We start from the raw sequence: 21118 nt of genomic DNA on the forward strand, positions 1-21118 counted from the left end.
GAATACCCAGAATAGGAAACGAAACAGAGCTTTCAGAGACTAACATGATTTTGTTCATGACATAATGACAGTCATGACCAAAAAACACAACATGAAATTGTAATCATCACATGACCTCAGTATGGTAAAAAACACACACGTGTACATGTGAAGGCATGTGCAGATAAACACACACAAGTTCACGTGCATGTGCATAATTTATCTTCTTGATACATTTTTTATTGTCTTATTTGTTTTTATAATGAACATGTACTAATTTGAGTTTTAAAAAGCAAGAACTTTTATTTTCAAACAAGGGAAGAATTGGAAAAATCTATTCTCTGTCTCATAAAATCAGGTTTTGCTCCATTGATGGTGGCACCATTTTTGCCCCTCTAGATTTTGCTTGGAGCAAAAAGTAATACTAACTTCAGGAGAGGGAGAGAGAGATGAAAAAGGGGGAACAGGCAGGGCAGGGGGAGAGAGGGGAGGGAAGTTTATTCATGTTAAAAAGAAGGTAGAAGCAGCAACAGCAGCAAAAATTCCGAGTCATCAGGAGCTGCCCTCCTCGTATGGCAAGTGCTGTCAGAAATCCGGCCTGAGACATCCCAGAGTCTCTGCAAGGAGACTCGCGTGTGGCAATCAAAGACTCATAAATATACAACTTAACATGGATAAATTTCAGAAACATCACGCTGAGTGAAAAAGCCAAACATAAAAGTCTACGTACCGTAGAATTCCACGCGCACTTCTAGAATGGACACGACTCATCTATAGTGACTATAGTGCAGTGGCTGCCTCGGGGGGAAGGCTCCAAATTGACTGGAAAAGGGGAACAGGGCTCTTTCTGGGGTGTTGGTCATGCTCTGTGTCTGATGGGGTGTGGGTTACACAGGGGTGGGCCTTGGTTAAAACTCAGTGAATGTACATGTTTGATTTGTGCATTTCACTATGGGTGGATCTGACAACAAATGAAAAAGCTGTAAATAAGTATTGAGCACTAGTTACCCCACAGGCGTGCTTAAGCATCTAGGGTTGGCTATACTGATGTCTGCAACCTACTTTAAAATGCATCAGAAAAGATGGATTGAGGAGAGATAGAAAGGGACAGATGAGTAGACAGGTAAGAAAGTAAGTGCAGTATTAATGATAGAATCCAGGTGGTGGGTAGATAGGAGTTTGCTATAAAATTGCTCTAACTTTGCTGTAGGTTTGAAATTTTTCATAATAAACTGTCAGGGGAAAATGCAACTCCCCACCCCCCAATTCTCCCAGGCCCCTTGATTCCTACTTGGTAATAGGATTGTCACCATGTTCCAGGCAAAACTTGGGGTAGGGCAGAGTACTGGCCTGGATGACTCCTATTAAAGAAATATTTGGACACTTGTTAAAACAGTAAGGAAGACTTGATTCAAGACCATCGCAATAGGGGCCAACACAATTGTAAGAGGAGAGAGTCTGAGCTCAACTCCAAATCCAACAGGGACAAGAAGGAATTTATAGTCAAGGAACAGGGTGGGCTTGGTGGATGGAAAATTACTAAGCAGACATCAAGCATAAGGGGTGCTGGCTAAACTGACCTGACAGGATTCTTGCTAAAGGCAGGATAGGGACACAGGCATCAAAGGTGGAGAATGAGGAACTTGACGAGACAAAGAGCGTGATGTACTATCAAGGGTGGGCAGAGTCCGGCTACACTGACTTAGCAGGATTTTCTCCTAAAACTGGGCAACTCAGCAGCCCTGGCAAGGACAGGACAGGGGCCAAGGCTGTGGCCTGGTGCAGTAAAGGGCTCAGAGGAGTCTGACTAAGGTTCAGTCAAGGACAGGATTTGCCACTGGATCCTGCTTCTCTGGGCCTGGAAGGGGGGCGAGGCAGGGCCACATGAGAGGGCAGGGGTGTCCCGATGGCCTTGGGCTCCAGCTCCTGTATTCAGTGAATCAGTTTAGTGTGGTCCCAGGCAGGAGCAGGAATCACTCTCCCAGTCCCTGCACTTTGCTAAAGGAACTGAAATCTAAGGTTGCACAAATACTGAAAGGGAAGCCACAGCAGTGACCACAACATGCACTTGGAAAGGAAAGTCTGACCACCCAGAGATGCCAAGGGCGTTGCTCAACCCCAGTCAGAGCCACCTGTTTCCTCGTGGCCAGGGCTCCTGCAGCTGAGGCCCAGGGAGACAGGCAGCCGGCCATGTCCCTGGAAGGCCTCTCCCTGTCCCTTCCACTAGGCTGTGCTTGTTTTGTCAGTGGCCCTGCTCTGCTAAATGTACTGTTTGAGAAAATAAATGGTAACTTGCAATACAGACCAATGAGGGCTGTTTTCATGGTGGACCCTGAGCGGAAACTTCCAAAAGGGTTCTCATTCCCCCCATGAAGTGGAGAACAATCAGATCTCAGATACTGGGTGCTGCATTCTCTTGACCCTTCCTACATGGGCTGCCAACAGGTTTCATTGCAAGGATCACAGCGAAGCCATGATGATATGGCCCCAACCCCTACCAGAGCCCAAATGCTTTACCAACATTGGCACATGGTCTAGAATCACCCCCGTGTTCCCATGGTGGGGGGTAGGGAGCGGGGAGAAGTGGAGAAGGTGGGAGGGCGTGTGTAAGGGACTGCAGAGTTCCCCAGGGAACTCCAGGCATTCCATAAAAGGAGGCACTTTTCCCTTTTCAGATGCCACCAAGACCCAAGACTTGCTCAGTCTAAGTTACTACTATAGGACACCACAAGTATTAATTGCTCAAAACCAGAATGCTCAGAATCTTAACATGATCTGGCCATTTTCAACTTCAGGTGATGTTTTATGTGCTTGGTCATGTATTTATTACGGTATTGTTTAGTATTCACTTATTACTGCTTGTTTATTTTAGAGAACTTCTGTCACTCCCTCACCTAATTTCTCACTACTATTTTAGATCACGAGACCAATAGTCACACACACAGCCCAGAGAACATGGTTTTCTCTGTCTTTACCCACCAGAAGAGAAACACACTCCCCTCCGGGGAAGCTGGGTCCTCCAGGGTGCATGGGTGTTAGAGGCCCCAGACTCTGTTCTGGGTTCACTGTTGCTCTCTGGGTCCCTGCCATCTTGTCCTTGAAGCTGCAGGCTACAGGACTCAGGGAACAGGCTGCTCCGTCATTTGTAACCATGCATGAACATCACTGCTGAAGCCCGCTCATCTCTGCTGGTTGTGACCCCAGACACTGCTGTTTAGCAAGCAGCCACCTCTCCAGATGTGTTCCATGCAGAGAAACAAAACACTTGCCCAAAGCCACCCAAGCAGCAGGAGCAGCTGTCCAGCCTATCCTAACCTTACACTTCTGATCATACCACAGTGGATGTGGCTCTGGTAGCTCCTGGGAGTGTCCTACACTGGTATTTATTCCACAGGGATTAGAGATGTTGCTATATCCAGAGAGATGATCCTTCCTGCAGCATGTGCCAGCATCCTAACAAATCATGATGACAGGCAGATTCGTCACACACAGAAGCATGTGTTAGCATGCCAGCCACCCCTCCCAGCACACTCACACACACCCTGTGCTCCAGCTATTTGGGTGACCTGAACCTTCCTTCTTAATGACAAAACACAGGAGGACTCCTAGCATTTCAACTTGTCATCTGCACAACATTCCTTCCTAAGACTAAAACGCCAAGAGCCCAGGGAAGGTGGGGCCACAGTGGAGAACCCCACTCTTAGGAGGTGACCAGTCTGCTGAGAAGCGTCCGGCCGGGGGCCACCCTCTCTTTCCGTGCTCTGTGGATCTCGATCTGTCTGCTAACTAGGAAGGCACCGGGTGCAGCCTGTGTGAAGGCCTCCTCTCCCTCAGGGAGCAGCAAACGCCATCCCTGGACTCCTGGTGTATCCAGTGGGGCTCCCGACTCACAGTGAGTTAGATGGTCCCCAGGCCTTGGACCACAGGGTCCCCTCTCCTAATGCTGAACGTGAACAGTCATCAGTAACTGTGGCTCCTGCCTGCCGGATTCCCGCTGTTCCAGCCCCACTCATCCTCTGACCCCACGACCACAGCAGGGCTGGGCTCACACTGCCCGGCCATCGCTCCCTCCACCCCCAGGGGAGTCCTTCTGGCTGCTGTTCACGGGCCCAGTGTTTCCGGCAACGTCTGCTGCCTCCACCAGGTGGTCGCTGCCACAGGGTCACCTCAATGCGGGGTTGAGGGACCAAAGGAGCCAGCTCTCTGCTCAGAACACCCTTCCACCCTCTCCACTCCTGGGGCCATATTCAAACCCAACCGCACCATCCTGAGCTGGGGGCTTTGTTAGCCCACAGGGTGCCCAGCTGAGCAGGTCCTCTCAGTCTGGGGAGAGAGAACCAGCGAACATGTTCATGGAACCACCGGGAGAAGCTCAAAAGCCACGCTGAGCAGCGGAGGCCAGACCCACCTGCGCTCACACTGCAGGATTCCACTCATGGAAGTCCAGGGACAGGCAAGGAAACAGGTCTACAGGGCGGCAAGGGTGGGTTGCCAGGGCCGGGGTGGGCACGAGGCTCGACTGCAGGGGCAGGCGAACACTGGGGCAACGCACAGTTTCTAGATCTTGGCAGAGTGGTAACACCAGTGTAGGCATTTACTAAAATTCCCCAGTCTGGACACATAACATGAGGCCTTTTATTGTACATAAATCATACCTAATACAAGGTGATTTTTTTAAATACAGGTGAGTTTCCCAAGCAGTGCACAGAGGACGAGGGCTGGCAGCCTGGCACCCAGAGGGGAGAAGCGAGAGCGGCCCGTGTGCTCATCCCTGGGCTGCGGGCTCCCTTCACTGCCCCCCACTGCCTGCTGGGGGAGGTCTCCCTGCACCCTTCCAGCCCAGCCCCCACCCACAGTGTTCTGTGCAGTTCCAGGACATGCCCGCCTTCCAGAAGAGGCCTTTGCACTGGCTGTTCCCTCTGCCTGGAGCTCTGTTTCCCTGGTCCAGGCAGGACTCTTGTCCTTCCAGGTCTTCCCTCCCTGGCCAGTGTCCAGGGGCACCATGTCTCTCTGCCTCTTGTATTTCACTTCCAACAGAGCATCTATAACTCTCTGATCTTAAGGATTACTCATTGTCCCCATCCCCCCACCCCCACCCTAAGGTTGGGCTGAGCAATACCACAGCCGCTGGAAACATGTCGCCGTGGGGTGCTTGAAACGGGGCCAGTCCAAACTGACACATGCTCTAAGTGTAAAAAATATACGCGAAATTCCAAAGACATAGTGCAGACGCCCAGAAGAATGTTAATTATCTTAGTAGCAATTGTTCCTGTAATTGGAAATAATATTTTGGATATCTTAGGTTAAATAAAAATATTAGCAAATTACTTTCGCCTGTTCTTTTCACTTTCTGACTCTGTCTACTAGAGAATTGAAAACCGTTCCTGGGCGCGTGTCACCTCTCTACTGGGCAGCAGCTCTGCAGTGTCAAGTCCGTGGCTCAGTAAGCCAGGCTCAGTCTCCAGATCCTGGACCGTCTGGACCGACAAGAAGCTGGTAAAAGGTGTGTTTATTGAATAATAACGGGCTTGAAAGATGAACCCAGAGACCTTTTCCCAAAGGTTACTTTCCGTATGTTTGGCAAACAAGTTCAGAGCAGGGTGTGGACTGGGTGTCCCGGGAGCCTCTGAAATCACACGTTGCCCTTAGGATTCCCACACCTTGACCAAGTGCTCAGAGATAACCCTGACCTTGGAGAACTCCGGGAGGCCAAGACTTCTCTTTCACCCTTTTCTGGGGAAACAGTGAGAAGGTCATGTTGCTTTCACTGTCACCTCTCTGCAGACCAGGGTGCCACTAGCTTGGGAGCACTGGGGAGGAGGGGCGGACTGGGGGAGTGGCAGGAGTGGGGGCAGGAGCAGGAAGGAGGGGAGATGGAGGAGGAAGAGGAGGAGCGGGCCAGGGGGCAGGTGGGTGGGGAGGCCCCGGCAGGGTAGAAGCACTGCAGCCTGCAGGAAGGCGCTGAGGCCTCAGGGTCACACTGGCAGCTCCTCTGCAGCCCCGGCTCCTCGCTGTGCATCTGAGCAGACCATGGCCAGCCCTCTGTGTGCCCCACTGCTCCTGCTGGCCATCCTGGCCGTGACCCTGGCCGTGACCCTGGCCAAGACCGTGGCCAAGAGCTCCAAACGTTCGGGCGGCATCGAGGAAGCAGATGTCAGTGATGAGGAAGTGCAGCAGGCGCTGGACTTGCCATCAGCAAAGACAACGAGGAGAGCAATGACGTGTACTACAGCCGAGTGCGGCAGGTGTGCGTGCCCGCCAGCAGGTGCGTGCTGCCCCCTCCCCACGGGGTCCTGAGTCCCGGCTGGCTTTGCCCCCACAGAGAGCATTACCAGCAAGTCAGCACGGGCACATTCAACTATCTCATGCTCAGACTTATTCAGACTTCCCTGACTGTCCCACTGATGGCCTTTATACCCGGGGACACACCCAGGCTCTCATCACAGCCCCTGCCCTGTGTCCTCAGCCTCCTCTAACCTGCAGCCGCCCTGACGTTTCAGCAGCCAGTCTGTTTCCTGTCCTTGGCATTTTCCTGGCGTCCGGCCACTTGTGGTCTAGAGACAGTTGCTGAACCTGCTGCCCCCTCAAGGTTAGATTCAGGTCATACTGTGAGCACAGAGGAGGCATGTCCTCCTCCCTGAGTGCCCGCAGCAGGTGCCACTCGGGGAGCCTGGCCTCCTGGTCCTGAGGGTACATGCTCCCTCCAAAAGTCATGGCCTTGGGAGCAGCCTCTAGGGTGAGCGTCCTTCACCCTGAGCCCGGCAGACCACCACCCACAGCCACAGGCAGCTGAGTCCCTGCTGGGGTGCAGAGCACCACGCCTGAACCCTGCCTCTGCCAGCCGCAGCCTGGGCGCAGCTAGACGGTGGCAGAGGAGGGCAGTCAGCGTGGAGAAGGGGTCAGCAGGGGGCATCAGGGAGGGCTGCTGGGCCTGAGCTTGCCCTGCACCCATTGCACAGCTGCCCAGAGGGTCAGAGCAGCACAGGGTGGCATGGCACGCCAGCATGTAGACATCCTCCCACCTACTCTCAAAAATTCAGTGAGTCCAGACAGCCCCGCTTCCCCTCCTGCACCCTCAGCTGCTGTCCTCTCCCTTGAACATGAGCTGGACCCCCCGGGGCTGCGGTCTCTACTGGCCCGCGCCTCTCCAGGGTGGCTCTAACTTGGAGTGAAGCACAAGACCCTGTAGCTCATTGGTCCTGGGAGCCCATTTGACAGATGGGCAGACCGATACCGGAGGAGTCACGGACCCACAGGGCAAGGTCTAGAGCCCTGATCCCGAGCCCCTCATGCCGTGCTGCTCCACAGTTCTGACAAGGCGTGTCTGGGGGAGGCCCTGCGCAGGGACAGGGGTCAGTTCCATTCTGTAACTAAAATGTAAGACACGCAGGTGTTTGATGCACTTGAGAAATATTGCCAGCAAATCACACTTAAGACAGGGGCATTCGAGAGCAGGCTCTTATTGGCCTAAAACCTCCGTGTGTGTGAAGCATCTCATTTCCGACTGACAAGCGAGGGAATACACAGATCTGGGGAAAACAGAGAGGGTGGGATTCTGTCGGGCTGTGCGCCGGTGGCTGGAAGCCAGCTGAGACTGCATCGTCGGATGACAGCCCTCCTAGCATGGATCAGCGCTCCCCGCCTCTGGGCCGCAGTGAGCAGGGTGTGATGAATCCTTGCTCGGGCACGGAGGCCTCACTAGTGCTTAGACCACGCGCTGATTACTGGCCGCACCCGGGCTGGCTGCCCAGAGCCGCGCCTGCCATTCCTGAATGCAGTGAGGGCGTTAGGCCTGGCTTCCACCGTCCACTCTCCTGCTGCATGTGACACCTCGGTGGAGTTGCTCAGAGGAGATAAGTTAGAAGGGAACACCTGGGGTACAGCACCCCCGCCAGCTGGGAGGAGCAGGTGGCTTGTACGGCCTGCAAGTGACAGTGTGGCAGCTCAGGAGTGCAGGCATGAAGCCCCTGGGCACACGCAGTAACCCAGCAACAGCGAACTACCAGCGTGTGTGTGAAACTGACGGCAGTGCTGCAGGGGAATCCTGCTCTTGCACACGTGTAGCTCGTGGCTGGGTCGCTCTACTCCTTGTGCATGGAGATAGGCCGGACCACATGTACCAAGTCCCAGCCCAACTTGGACAACTGTCCCTTCCAGGAGCAGCCGCATCTGAAGAGGGTATGTGCCTGATGCGGGTCAGAGGCCAGTAATGCCCTGCAGAGGTGGATGTGTGTGTTCCTGAGATCTCGCACGTGTTCAGGAGGGTGTGTGTGTACACACGGAGGTGAGTGTGTACATGAGTGTTTGCCAGCACAGGGAGTGTGGGGAAATGCACGCGTGTCCATGTGCACACGTCGGGGTGTGTGGGGAGAGGTGCATGGGAGTGTGTGGGGGGAGTGTGGGGGCTCATGCACAGATGCCTGTGGGTGAGGGGTGCGTGTGAGTTTACATAGATGCACACCTGTGTGCATACGGGGAGGAGTGGGGTGTGTGTGCACATGGCTAGTTTGAATTGCTCCGAGGGCATTAGCTTGGGAATGGGGCTGCTGAGAGCACAGCCCTGCCTGTTCTGGGGTGTTGCCTGCTGTGCTGGAGGAATCAGCCTCCAAGGTGGGTGCAGGGGAGGGAGAAGGGCTTTTTTCAGTGCCAGCCTCAGCCACCTGCCCTCAGCCACAGCCACCCTGAGCAGATTAGAGGGAATCAGAGGCCTGTAAGTGGCCCAAGCCCTCCGAGGCTGACCCCACTCACCCAACATTAGCGGATGCGAGGACTTGGCTGGTTCTTGTGAGGTCTCTGCCCTGGGGAGAGCCACACTCCCCGTGTCACCCACTTCCCATGCCCCAGCTCTTTCATGGAAGTTCCCTTCTTCTGGGGTCTTCCCCCTTGGCCCTCTCAGTGCTGGCCCAGAGGCTGGAGGTGGAGGGAGCCTGGGGGCAGCAAGCTGCCTCCCCCCCACCCTCTGGGCTCCTGTGGCCTTGCACAGGCTGCTCCTTCCAGGGCTGTGCTGGGGCAGCACACTGGGGGGTCCTGTGCACCAGGTGGGGGACACGACGCCAGCTGGTGCTCTTGGAGCCCTGGAGGACCAAAGAGCAGTCACTGCACAGTCAGGCTGCATGTCCTGGGACTCGGCGGGGGTGGGTGGGGGCCGAGTGTCTCACCCCCAAGCTTGCCCACCCCCACCCTGACATCCCATGGCTGGGCATCTTCCCTTTTAACTGTAACCTGCACGGATTACCCCTCTCTCTTCCCTTTCATAGGAAAAGCTCTGCTCTTTTGAGATCTACAGTGTTCCCTGGGAGGATTCAATGACCTTGGCGAGGTCCAGCTGTGAGAAGGTCTAGGGGTCTGTGCCAGGCTGGGCTGCACCCGGCCCCTCTTCCCCACACCTCACAGCACCTCCCTGTAGTGCTCCCTAGCCCGGGATGGAGGCCCTGCCCTGGCGCAGGTCTCTGTGCACCAGCACCGGGAGGGAGGCAAATGGAGAAGGCTTCGGAGGCCTTTGTTGAACAGCCACGTGGCTCTACCTGTTCCTCTCTCCCTACCGCTTCTCAAATTTGCTGGTCGTGGTGCACACGCTCTGCTCCTAACAATCCTGAAATTAAAAAAAAAAAAATAGCATTGGCTCCTTCTTGAGTTTTTTCCTATCCTGGGGATGTGCACATGAGGAGGGTTTTGGGCCATGTGGTGGCTCACGCTGTAACCCCAGTGCTTTGGGAGGCTGAGGTGGGAGGATCGCTTGAGCCCAAGAGATTGAGGCTACAGTGAGCTGTGATCCTGTCACTGCTCGCCATCCAGCCAGGGTGACACAGCAAGATCCTTCAAAAGAAAAGGAAGAAAAAACAAAAGAAGGAGGGTTTCAGCAGCCCCTTTGGGAAAGGCTCCTTGTCCTGCTGGTTCTAGACAGATAACCAGCACCTGGGAGCTGATAAGCCCATCAGGTGACTGAGCAGCCACTTCAGGGGTATCTGAGTCTCAGAGCAGGGACAAGAGCAGCGAGGGCTACAGCCCAGGTGCTCGGTTACCATGGCCCCCGATGAAAGGGTCCGTGGAGCAGGGTGCCCAGGCTGCTGGCCCTGTTCCCGCGGTGCTCCCTTACAGGACGTCAGACGGGGAGGAGGCCCTCAGCGGAGCCGGCCAGGCAGTAGATCCCAGCCATGTCTGCAGAGTTGCTCAGACTCCAGGGACTGACTTTCTCCCATCAAATTCCCTAGAGACCAATAAATAGTGATTTATGTCCACTTCTTTGCCCAGAAATATTTAGGTCCCTACATAAGAAGAAAGGCTAAAAAGTTCTGTGTGTGTGTAACTGGTTGTGGGAAACACCAGCCAGAATAAAAGGTGGAGAAAATCCTAGAATGAAGGCAGTGCCTGCTCTGGTCCAATGCGGGAGTCGTGCCCTACACGGGGACGCCATGCCCTACACGGGGACGCCGTGCCCTACACGGGGAGGTCGTGCCATACAGGGGGAGGTCGTGCCCTACACGGGGAGGTCGTGCCCTGCACTGGGAGGTCGTGCCCTACACGGGGAGGTCGTGCCCTACACGGGGAGGACGTGCCCTACACGGGGAGGTCGTGCCCTGCACTGGGAGGTCGTGCCCTACACAGGGAGGTCGTGCCCCAAACGGGGAGGTCGTGCCCTGCACTGGGAGGTCGTGCCCTACACAGGGAGGACGTGCCCTACACGGGGAGGTCGAGCCCTGCACGGGGAGGTCGTGCCCTACACGGGGAGGACGTGCCCCACACGGGGAGGTCGTGCCCCACACGGGGAGGTCGTGCCCTGCACTGGGAGGTCGTGCCCTACACAGGGAGGACGTGCCCTGCACGGGGAGGTCGTGCCCTACACGGGGAGGTCGTGCCCTACACGGGGAGGACGTGCCCTACACGGGGAGGTCGTGCCCCACACGGGGAGGTCGTGCCCTGCACTGGGAGGTCGTGCCCTACACAGGGAGGACGTGCCCTACACGGGGAGGTCGTGCCCTGCACTGGGAGGTCGTGCCCTACACAGGGAGGACGTGCCCTACACGGGGAGGTCGAGCCCTGCACGGGGAGGTCGTGCCCTACACGGGGAGGACGTGCCCTACACGGGGAGGTCGTGCCCTACACGGGGAGGACGTGCCCTACACGGGGAGGTCGTGCCCTGCACTGGGAGGTCGTGCCCTACACAGGGAGGTCGTGCCCTACACAGGGAGGTCGTGCCCCAAACGGGGAGGTCGTGCCCTGCACTGGGAGGTCGTGCCCTACACGGGGAGGTCGCTGGGAGGTCACGCCCTACACGGGGAGGTCGTGCCCCACACGGGGAGGTCGTGCCCCACACGGGGAGGTCGTGCCCCACACGGGGAGGACGTGCCCTACACGGGGAGGTCACGCCCTACACGGGGAGGTCGCGCCCTACACGGGGAGGTCGCGCCCTACACGGGGAGGACGTGCCCTACACGGGGAGGTCGTGCCCTACACGGGGAGGACGTGCCCTACACGGGGAGGTCGTGCCCTACACGGGGAGGTCGCGCCCTACACGGGGAGGTCGCGCCCTACACGGGGAGGTCGTGCCCTACACGGGGAGGTCGTGCCCTACACGGGGAGGACGTGCCCTACACGGGGAGGTCGTGCCCTACACGGGGAGGTCGTGCCCTACACGGGGAGGACGTGCCCTACACGGGGAGGTCATGCCCTACACAGGGAGGTCGTGCCCTAGGAAGTTTTACAGTTACACCCACCAGCGCTTTCTCTGGACTTGGATTTAAAGCAAGTCCTTACATCAAGCTTCACATTAGGGATGGAGAAGTTAAGACACAAATGGGACTGACATGCTGTAGGTTCTTTTTCCAAGAAGTACATTTCAGCTCACAAAGACCACCACCTGGGAGTCAGCATAATTCCCTGGAACAGTGGCTGTTTCCCAGCCCTGAACAGGAGGTGACAGTCCTACGATGCACACAGGGCTCACCCCACGGTGTCCATCCATTGGCTGTTTCAGGGCAGAGGGGTGCAGCCCTCAGGGATGGTCCCACTGGGGCAGGTTCGCAAATACCTTGCACGCTCACAGCTGCAGGGACCAAGGTCTCTTGTGGCCACTGCTGTGAACACTGAAGGTGAAATGAGAAAGGGGAGTCCAGCAAACAGCCCCCAGCCTGGCCCCTCACGTGCTGCATCAGCAAAGGCAGCGCCGGGAAGGCTGGGCAGGAAGGGGGGTAACATGCGCTTCCCCTCCATGTCCACCTTGCAGGCAAAGGCTCTCAGCCCTGCCTTTATTAACAAGTCTGTGGGGTGAGGGAAGAGAAGCACCGCCCAGAGGCCTGAGCAGGGGAGGTCTGAGTCTGGGCGTGACCCTGGGCGGGTGTCGGGGTGGACGGGGGCCTCATGGACTTAGTGGGGACCAGGGGCCCCAGGCAGAGCAGCAGGTGCTCAGAAGCCCAGGGCAGGGGGTCAGGGAGCTGCTCAAGCTTTGCCTCAGTTTGACACAGGCAACTACCGTGCAGACACAGTGGTTTCCTCTAAACCTGGCCTTTTTCTGATACAATTCTCCCTTCCTTCGGGAAGCAGGGGCTGTGCACATGGCTCCCCCCATCTTCTCCCTGAGTGTCTGCTCCCTAGGTGGGTAACGGGGAGAGGAGGACGAGGGTGAGCAGGTTCAACTCTGGGACTAAGCCAAGGGGACTGACTGTGTCCTGAAGCTATGGGGTCTGTCACGTCATGTAAAAGAGGATCCCGAGCAGGTCAAGTTTGGGAAATATTATACCCCTTTAAGAGTTCCTTTAGCAAAAATAATGTCACAAGTCAGTGGCAAAAGATTGAACCTGCAGAGGTTAGAAACCCCCTCACTGCAACACAGACGAATCACTGGCAGAGGAGGGATGAGTCCATGGCAGGACTGAGAAGTCAGCCAGCGTGGTCTTTCCAGGGCGGGTGACACTCACACAATGACCCAAGGGGGACCCAGGTGCTGTGGGGCCTGAGGCTTACATGATTTAGGGGACTCTCTGGATGAAAACTAGCACAGTATTACCAACACAAAACTAGGCACATAAGTTAATGCTTATTTAGGAAGAGTAAATAAATCACAGCCCGTTACACATTTTAAAATGCTGATAAATGCTACAAGTATCACAAAATCCAGAAAAATAACATCTGTTCCAGCACAATCAGGCTAGCTCAACGAAATCTGTTGTCAACAGACTCCGGTTCACTGGCTTGTTGCAGTAAGGGAATGCTCACACCATGGGACCGGGAGCAACTCACAGAGGGAAAGAGGGTCATCCTAGGACTGGGGAAGAGACTCTGAAGCAGTATTTTGCTGGACTCAGAGCACCCCAGGGCTGTGTGTAAATGAGCCACTGTCAGGTCTGGACACACAATTGTGCTTAGTTTTGTTTTGGTAATACTGTGTCAGTTTTCATCCAGAGTTGAGGTAGCCTAGTTGTGCTGGAACAAATGTTATTTTTCTGCACCTAACAGATGAACTTTAAAATGCATGCCGTAAAAGATGATCAATGCATTCATAGTTCTAAGAGACTTAAATACTCCTCATTTAATACATTACAGAGCAAGCGGGCAGAAGATCAGTAAAGAAACAGTTTATTTGAATAACAAGGTCAAATATTTTGACCTAAATAACATGTGTAGTACACTCTACACAACAAGCAGAACCCATTATAGTCAAGTTAACATAGAGTAATTACCATTAAGGTAGATGGTATTTTGAGGCATGAAACAAACAGTAACTAATTGAAAGGAATAAAAGCCAATGCAAAGTGCATTCATGGAGCCTGATGGAATTAAACTATTAATCATAACCAACATATCTGGAAAATTCTCAAATTGTGGAAAGGCACTGACACACTTGTAAATAACCAATGGGTCAGAGAGAAAGTCTCAAGTTAAATTAAAAATTATTTTAAACATAATGAATGTTAAAATAATACATATCAAAATTTGTGGGATGCACCAAAAAATTTGCCTAGAGGGAAATTCATAGCATTGCATGTAGATATTACAAAAGAATAATGATCTCACAGCAGCGGCCTCAAATATTTCCTACAGAATTTGGAGGCAGAAGAACAATTTGAATCCAAAGGAAACTGATGAAAAGAGCTAAAAACAATTAGGGCAGAAAGTAGCAAAATTAAAAATGAGAGAAAGAGAGAAAATCAATGAAATCAAAAACCTATTTTATGAAAAGATCAATGAGAATGAATAATAACAAAGAAAGACAGTGTAGACTACCAATAGCAGAAGTAAAAAAGAAGTTATTCATACACACTCTACCATTATCACAACGATAATAATTTAATACTATAAACAATTCTACACACACAAAATTGATAGCGGAGATAAAAATTAAATTCCTTGAGAGACTCAAGACATACTACCAAATCTCACTGAAGAAGAGATAGATAATTTGAATAGATCTATATCAATTAAGACACTGAATTTGCAAACAAAATCTTCCAAAAAAAATCTAGTCAGCAAAAGTTTTGCTGACTTCTACAATATTTGAAGATAATTCCAGTTGTACAGAATATTTTTAGAAAAATAAAAGGAAACACTTCCCAACTCATTTTATGAGGCCAGAATTATACTAATATGAAAACTAAAAAATGGTATTATAAGAAAACTATAGATTAATATCAGTTATGTACAAAGATGAGAAAACATTTTTAAAAATTACCACATGGAATTGAGCTACCTGTACGTCTCTCTATCTGGGATGACACATTATGAACAAGAAAAACAAGGCTCATTCACTATTCAAAATTCAAAGTAATCTACTCTGTTTCACAAATCTCAATAGATGCAGAAAGAGAATTCAATAAAATTCAACATCCAGTTCTGCTAAAAACTGTCAGCAAATTAGGAATAAAAGAGAATTTTCTTAACCCGATAAAGGACATTTTACAATCTACATCCTTAATAGCAAGGATTGAGCATTTTTTTCCTAAGACTAGAATCAAGTCACTCCTATTCAGTATTGTATTAGAAGACATGCACAGTGCAATAAGATAGGAATAAGAAATAAAAGGCATACATATTAGAAAGGAAGAAATGCAACTGACTCTATTTGTGATTAGCATAAAGTTTTATCAAAAACCTGCCATATTTCAAAAAGCCTCTATAACTAATGATTAAAATTAACAATGTTTTAGTATCAAAGGCCAATATACAATTACAACATATGCAATATGCAATTATAAAATAATGTATCATAAATAAACAGCTAAAATGTTTAAATTACTATTTGAAATTAAATCAAAAAATGAAGTACTTAGGAATAACTCTAACAAAAGAAGTACAGGATCTGTATGCTATAAACTGCAAAATGTGGAGGAAAGAAATAAGAGAAGAGTTCAGTACTTAGGAATAACTCTAACAAAAGAAGTGCACAATCTGTATGCTATAAACTGCAAAATGTGGAGGAAAGAAATAAGAGTTAAGTAAAAAGAGGGGCACAAAATACCCATGGATTCAGAGTCTCAAAATTGCTAGGAAGCCAGCACTCCCATTTCTATTTGCAGATTCACTGCACCACAGATGAAAATCCTAGCAGATTTCTATCATCAAGCTAACTCTAAACTATATAAAGGCAAAAGAACTACAAGAGCCAAGACACTTCTGAAATAGAACAAAGTTAGAAGACACAAATTACCTGATTACAAGGCTTGCTATTAAGCTACAGTATTCAACATAGTGTGGTTTTGGGAAAAGTCTGGACACACAGACCAATGGAATTAATAGAGATTCCCTAAACAAACTCAAAGAAATACATTCAACTGACTTGATAAAGGTGAAAAGACAATTCAAGGAGAAAGAACAACCAAGTCTTCAATAAGTGGCACTACATTAATCTGATCTCCCTATACAGGAAAGTGAACCTTGATACACATTTTACACCTTTTACAAAAATGGACTCAGACCACAGACCTAAGTGTACAATACAAAATTATAAAATCATGTAATATATTATAGGGGAAAATAGACATTACTTTAAGTTTGTTGGTGACTTTTTTAGCTAAAACACCAAAAGCATGAGCCATAAAAAATACATTGAAAAAGCAGATGTTATCAAATTTTAAAATGTTCACACTAGAATAGATACTGTCACGAAAACAAAAACTAAGACAAACTGGGAAAATATGAGAACGTCACATGTGTTATAAAGGTTTTTGTCCAAAATATATTTTTAAAAGTCCTTAAAACTCAACAATATATAACAAGCAATCCACCTTAAAATCAGCAAATTTGCGAGCATATATACCTCAAAATAAAATAGATAAATGGGAAAAAACACATGAAAACACTTTCAGTATTATTTATTAATAAGGAAATGCAAATTATAGCCACAGTGGGATACCATTATACCCTATATTACAGTAAAAACCCTGTAAATATTGAATGCTTGGAGGATGTAGAGCGACAAAGATTCTCATTCATTGCTGGTGGGAATGCAAAGTGATATGGCCACTTACAAGGCAATTTAGCAGCATTTTACAAAGTAAAACATATTTCTATCTTAAGGTTCAACCATTACACTCCTACGTATTTACCAAAACATAAAGAAAAAAATTCACATAAAATGCCGTAGGCAACCATTTCAGCAGATTTATCCGTAATTACTAATACCTGAAATCAACCAATAAAGATTTCATTCAACACGGGGATAGATAAACAAACAGTTCTATCGATAACATGGAATACTACCCGCAATAAAAAGGAGCAAACTGTAGGTTAATATTAGATCAAGTAGACTTCAGAGCAAAACACAATTACTAGAGATAAACAGGGACATTACATAAAAATGAAAAGGACCACAAATAAGGAAAACATAACATTATGTTTTTAAATGGATACACCAAACATGGACTTTAAATACAAGAAGCAGAAACTGATAGAACTGAAAAGAGAAATAGATAAAAACACAATTTTAGCTGAGGACTTCACCACCCCACTCTAGTAATCTCCTAGACAGCAGATCAACACAGGAGTAGAAGTGAATAATGCAATCAACCCACACTACTTGATAGTTATAGAACAGTCCACTCAATACCAGCAGAATAAACCTTTCTTTCAATAATTGATGATGAATTTACCAAAATAGACCATAGTCATAAAATACATACTAATATATTTAAAATAATGGAAAGCATACAAGTACAGTCACTAAAAATAGTGGAATGCACACAGCAATTAACGAGAAAGACAAGGGGAACTCTCTGAGCACTTGAGAATTAAGCAATCCTCATCCAAGCAAGCCATGGGCTGAAGAGGAAGGCTCAAAGGGAAACAGAATGCATGAAACTCAATGCAAATGAAAATATAACATATGAAATTATGTGAATGCCACTTAACTAGTGCTCAGTAGGATATTTGTAGCACTAAGTACTTTACATTATAAAAAAAGGAAAAGCTCAAATCCGTAGTCTTAGCTCCTATCTTCAGAAATGTAAAAAAGAAGAGCAACATAAACTGAAAATGAGGATGAAACAGTAAATGTAAGAATAGTTAACAATGACATGAAAAAACAGGAAAGAAATAAGGAAAATTAGTAAAACTGGAAGTTAGTTCTTCAAAAATTATAAACAAATCAAATCAACAAACTTCTAGCAAGAATGAGAAAGATTAAAAGAGAGAAAAAAGGGATCACTAATATCAGAGATAAACACTAAATATCACAGCAGACCCTTTTAATAATTTGTGAATACTACTAAAAAATGTGATGCTCATCAACTGAACTAGGTATAACAAATGGGTTGTTTCCACATCTTTGCAATTGTGAATTGTGCTGCTATAAACATTTGAGTGCAGGTATCTTTTCTATAGAATGACTTTTGTTCTTCTGGGTAGATGCCCAATAATGGGATTGCTGGATCAAATGGCATCAATTCACGAATGGATTAGTAAATTGTGGTATATGTATACCATGGAGTATTACTCAGCTATAAGAAATAACGGTGATATGACATCTCTTCAGTTCTCCTGGAGAGAGTCGGAACCCATTAAGTGAAGCATCCCAAGAATGGAAAAACAAGCATCAGATGTACTCACCAGAAAATTGGTTTCCCTGATCATCACCTAAATGCACATTGGGGAATGATACCAACTGGATATCAGACTGAGGTGGTGGGGAGGGGGGAGGGGATGGGTGTATGCCTACATGATGAGTGCGTTGCACACTGTCTGGGGAATGGCCATATATGAAGGTGCTAACTCGGGGAGGTGGGGGGTGGGGGGAGGGGACGGAGGTATGACTACATGGTGAGTGCCAGACACACTGTCTGGGGAATGGACATGCTTGAGGCTCTGACTCAGGGGGATGGGCGGGACATGGACAATATATATAACCGGAGCTTTTGTATCCCCATCATAAGCTGAAATAAAAAAAATAAAATAAATAAAAAACAAATGGAACAATTTCTGAAGAACCACAAATTACCCAAACTGAGCCAATATGAAATAGAGAGCCGCAGTAGCTCTGTAACTATAAAAGAAATAAATAGAATTTGTAATGAAACACTTCCCTCTCCCCCAAAATCTCTAGGCCTAGATGGTTTCACTGGAAATTTTTACCAAACACTCAAGAAATTAACATCAACATTACATGGACTCTTCTAGAAAATAGAAGAATAAGGTCACTTCCCAAATAGTTTTATGAAGCCAGTATCATTCTGACATCAAAACCAGATAAAGATAGTAAAAACAAAAAAACAAAAAAACAAAAAAAAAACAAATCAACAGACCAATATCGCTCATGAACTTGGAAATAAAATCTGCATCCCCAAATGTCAGCAAATTGAATACACCAAGTATATTAAAAGAATTACACACAAGACGAAGTGAGATTTATTTAAGATATCATGCTTGGCTGATTCAGCAATTCAAAACTCAAAACCAGCCACTGTTAGTGATCAATGCTAACATCACCAGTAGCACAACAAATTAGGTAGTACGTCATATGCTAGGATACAAAGAGAAGACCACAGGATCACTTCTGTGACACTCTCTTAAAAAAACACATCATCTAAATCTAATTGATAATGAAACATCACAAAAAAACAATGTAGGGACATTCTGCACTACTGGACTTTACTTTCAAAGGATTCCAAGTCATGAAGGTCAAGGAAAGACTGAGGAACTGTTCCAGACTGAAAGGGTTTTCAGAGACAGTACAACTAAATGCATCCATGCATCCAAATGGGATCTGTTTGCTATAAAGGACATTGCAGACAAGTAATAAAACTGGAAAAGAATCTGAGGATTACATGATAGAATGTATTCATGTTAACTTTCTGATCATGAAGGTTGTATTGTAGTTATGCAGAATGTCTTGACTTGTAAGAATACTCACTAAGATTATTGGGGTGATGGCATAACATCAGCAATTTTCTCTGAAATGATGCAGGAGAAAATGTTCTTTGTACTAAAACTTGCACTTTTCTCTAATTTTAAGACTGTTTCAACAAGTTAATTAAAAATATACAAATGAATGGACAAATGAACAGAAAAAGTGAAAAGACTTATTAGGTAAACTTTATTTCTCCAGGAAAAAATAGCCATATAAATCAGTGCTTAAAATTAAAATTATATAAGTTTAATGGCACTATAACAATTGTAATACCTCCAAACATTGACAATGACCACAGTACCAGCATACAAAATGATATCTGTCTAAAGCTACATTTTTTTTTTGAGACAGTCTCGCTCTGTTGCCCAGGGGTGTCAGCCTAGCTCACAGCGACCTCAAACTCCTGAGCTCAAGTGATCCTCCTGCCTCAGTCTCCCAAGTAGCTGGGACTACTGGTGTGTGCCACCACACCCATCTAAGTTTTTCTATTTTTAGTAGAGGTGGGGTCTCTCACTCAGGCTGGCCTTCAACTCCCGAGCTTAAGCAATTCTACCACCGTGGCCTCCCAGAGTGCTAGGATTATAGGCGTGAGCCACCATGCCTGGCCTTAAAGCTAAATCTGTCAATCACTAGCTTTAGACAGGTATCATTGTATCTGTCTAGTATAGTGAAATATCTGTCTGCATAGTGATAAAAATTGTAAAATAAAAGTTGGCCATCGCTGTTATCAAAAAATCCCGAAGCAACAAATGCTGGCCAGGATGTGGAGAGATAGGAACACTCATACAACACTGCTGGTGGGACTGCAAATTAGTGCAACCTCTGTGGAAAAGAATTTGGAGATACCTCAAAGAGCTAAAAATAGAAATACCCTTTGCTCCAGCAATAGCACTATTAGGCATCTACCCAAAAGAACAAAAGACATTCTATAATAAAGACATCTGCACTCGAATGTTTATGGCAGCTCAATTCACTATTGGAAGGATGTGGAAACAACCCAAGTGCCTGTCAATTCATGAGCGGATTATTAAAATTTGGTATATGTATACAATAAAATATTACTCAATTATAAGAAACGATGGTGATCTAGCACCTCTTATATTTTCCTGGATACAAATTGAGCCCATCCTCTGAATTGAGGCATCAGAAGAACAGACAAATAGGCACCACATGTACTCGCTATCAAATTGGCACTGAGTGATCAACACTATGGTGCTCACATGGTATTAATATTCTTCCGGGATTGGGAGCTTGGGGGTGGGTAAACTCACAACTAATGGACATGGTAGGCATTGTACAGGGGAATAGGTATGCCTCAAATTATGGTTTGGGTGTGGCCAAGTCATAACATGTAACCAAAATGTTTGTACCCCCATAATATCCTGAATTAAATTTAAAAAATCGGCCATCAATTTACTCCAACCAAGTATTGGTGAAAATTTGGTTGTTTGGCTGTTTAAACACCTGACAGGCCAGGCATGGTGGCTCACGTCTGTAATCCTAGCACTCTGGGAGGCCGAGGCAGAAGAATCGCTTGAGCTCAGGAGTCTGAGACCAGCCTGAGCAAGAGTGAGACCCCATCGTACTAAAAATAGAAAAATAAAAAATTAACCAGACAACTGAAAATAGAAAAAATTGGCCAGACATGGTGGTGAATGCCTATAGTCCCAGCTACTTGGGAGGCTGAGGCAGGAGGATGACTGAAGCCAAGGAGTTTGAGGTTGCTGTGAGCTAGGCTGATGCCACAGCACTCTAGCCCCAGCAACAGAGTGAGTCTGTGTCTCAATAAATAAATAAGTAAATAAA

At 48.1% G+C, this 21118-nt stretch overlaps 1 protein-coding gene across 1 annotated transcript; it reads left to right on the top strand.

The window, feature by feature from the left end:
• Positions 1-5968: 5968 nt before the first annotated feature.
• Positions 5969-9278, top strand: LOC123626405 (cystatin-C-like). Its single transcript, XM_045535340.1, has 2 exons — positions 5969-6244; positions 9237-9278. The coding sequence occupies exons 1-2, from the start codon at positions 6010-6012 to the stop codon at positions 9254-9256; spliced, it is 255 nt and encodes an 84-aa protein (XP_045391296.1). The 5' UTR covers positions 5969-6009; the 3' UTR covers positions 9257-9278.
• Positions 9279-21118: the final 11840 nt, after the last annotated feature.

The sequence above is a fragment of the Lemur catta genome, chromosome 22 (genome assembly GCF_020740605.2).
Source record: "Lemur catta isolate mLemCat1 chromosome 22, mLemCat1.pri, whole genome shotgun sequence".
NCBI lineage: Eukaryota > Metazoa > Chordata > Mammalia > Primates > Lemuridae > Lemur > Lemur catta.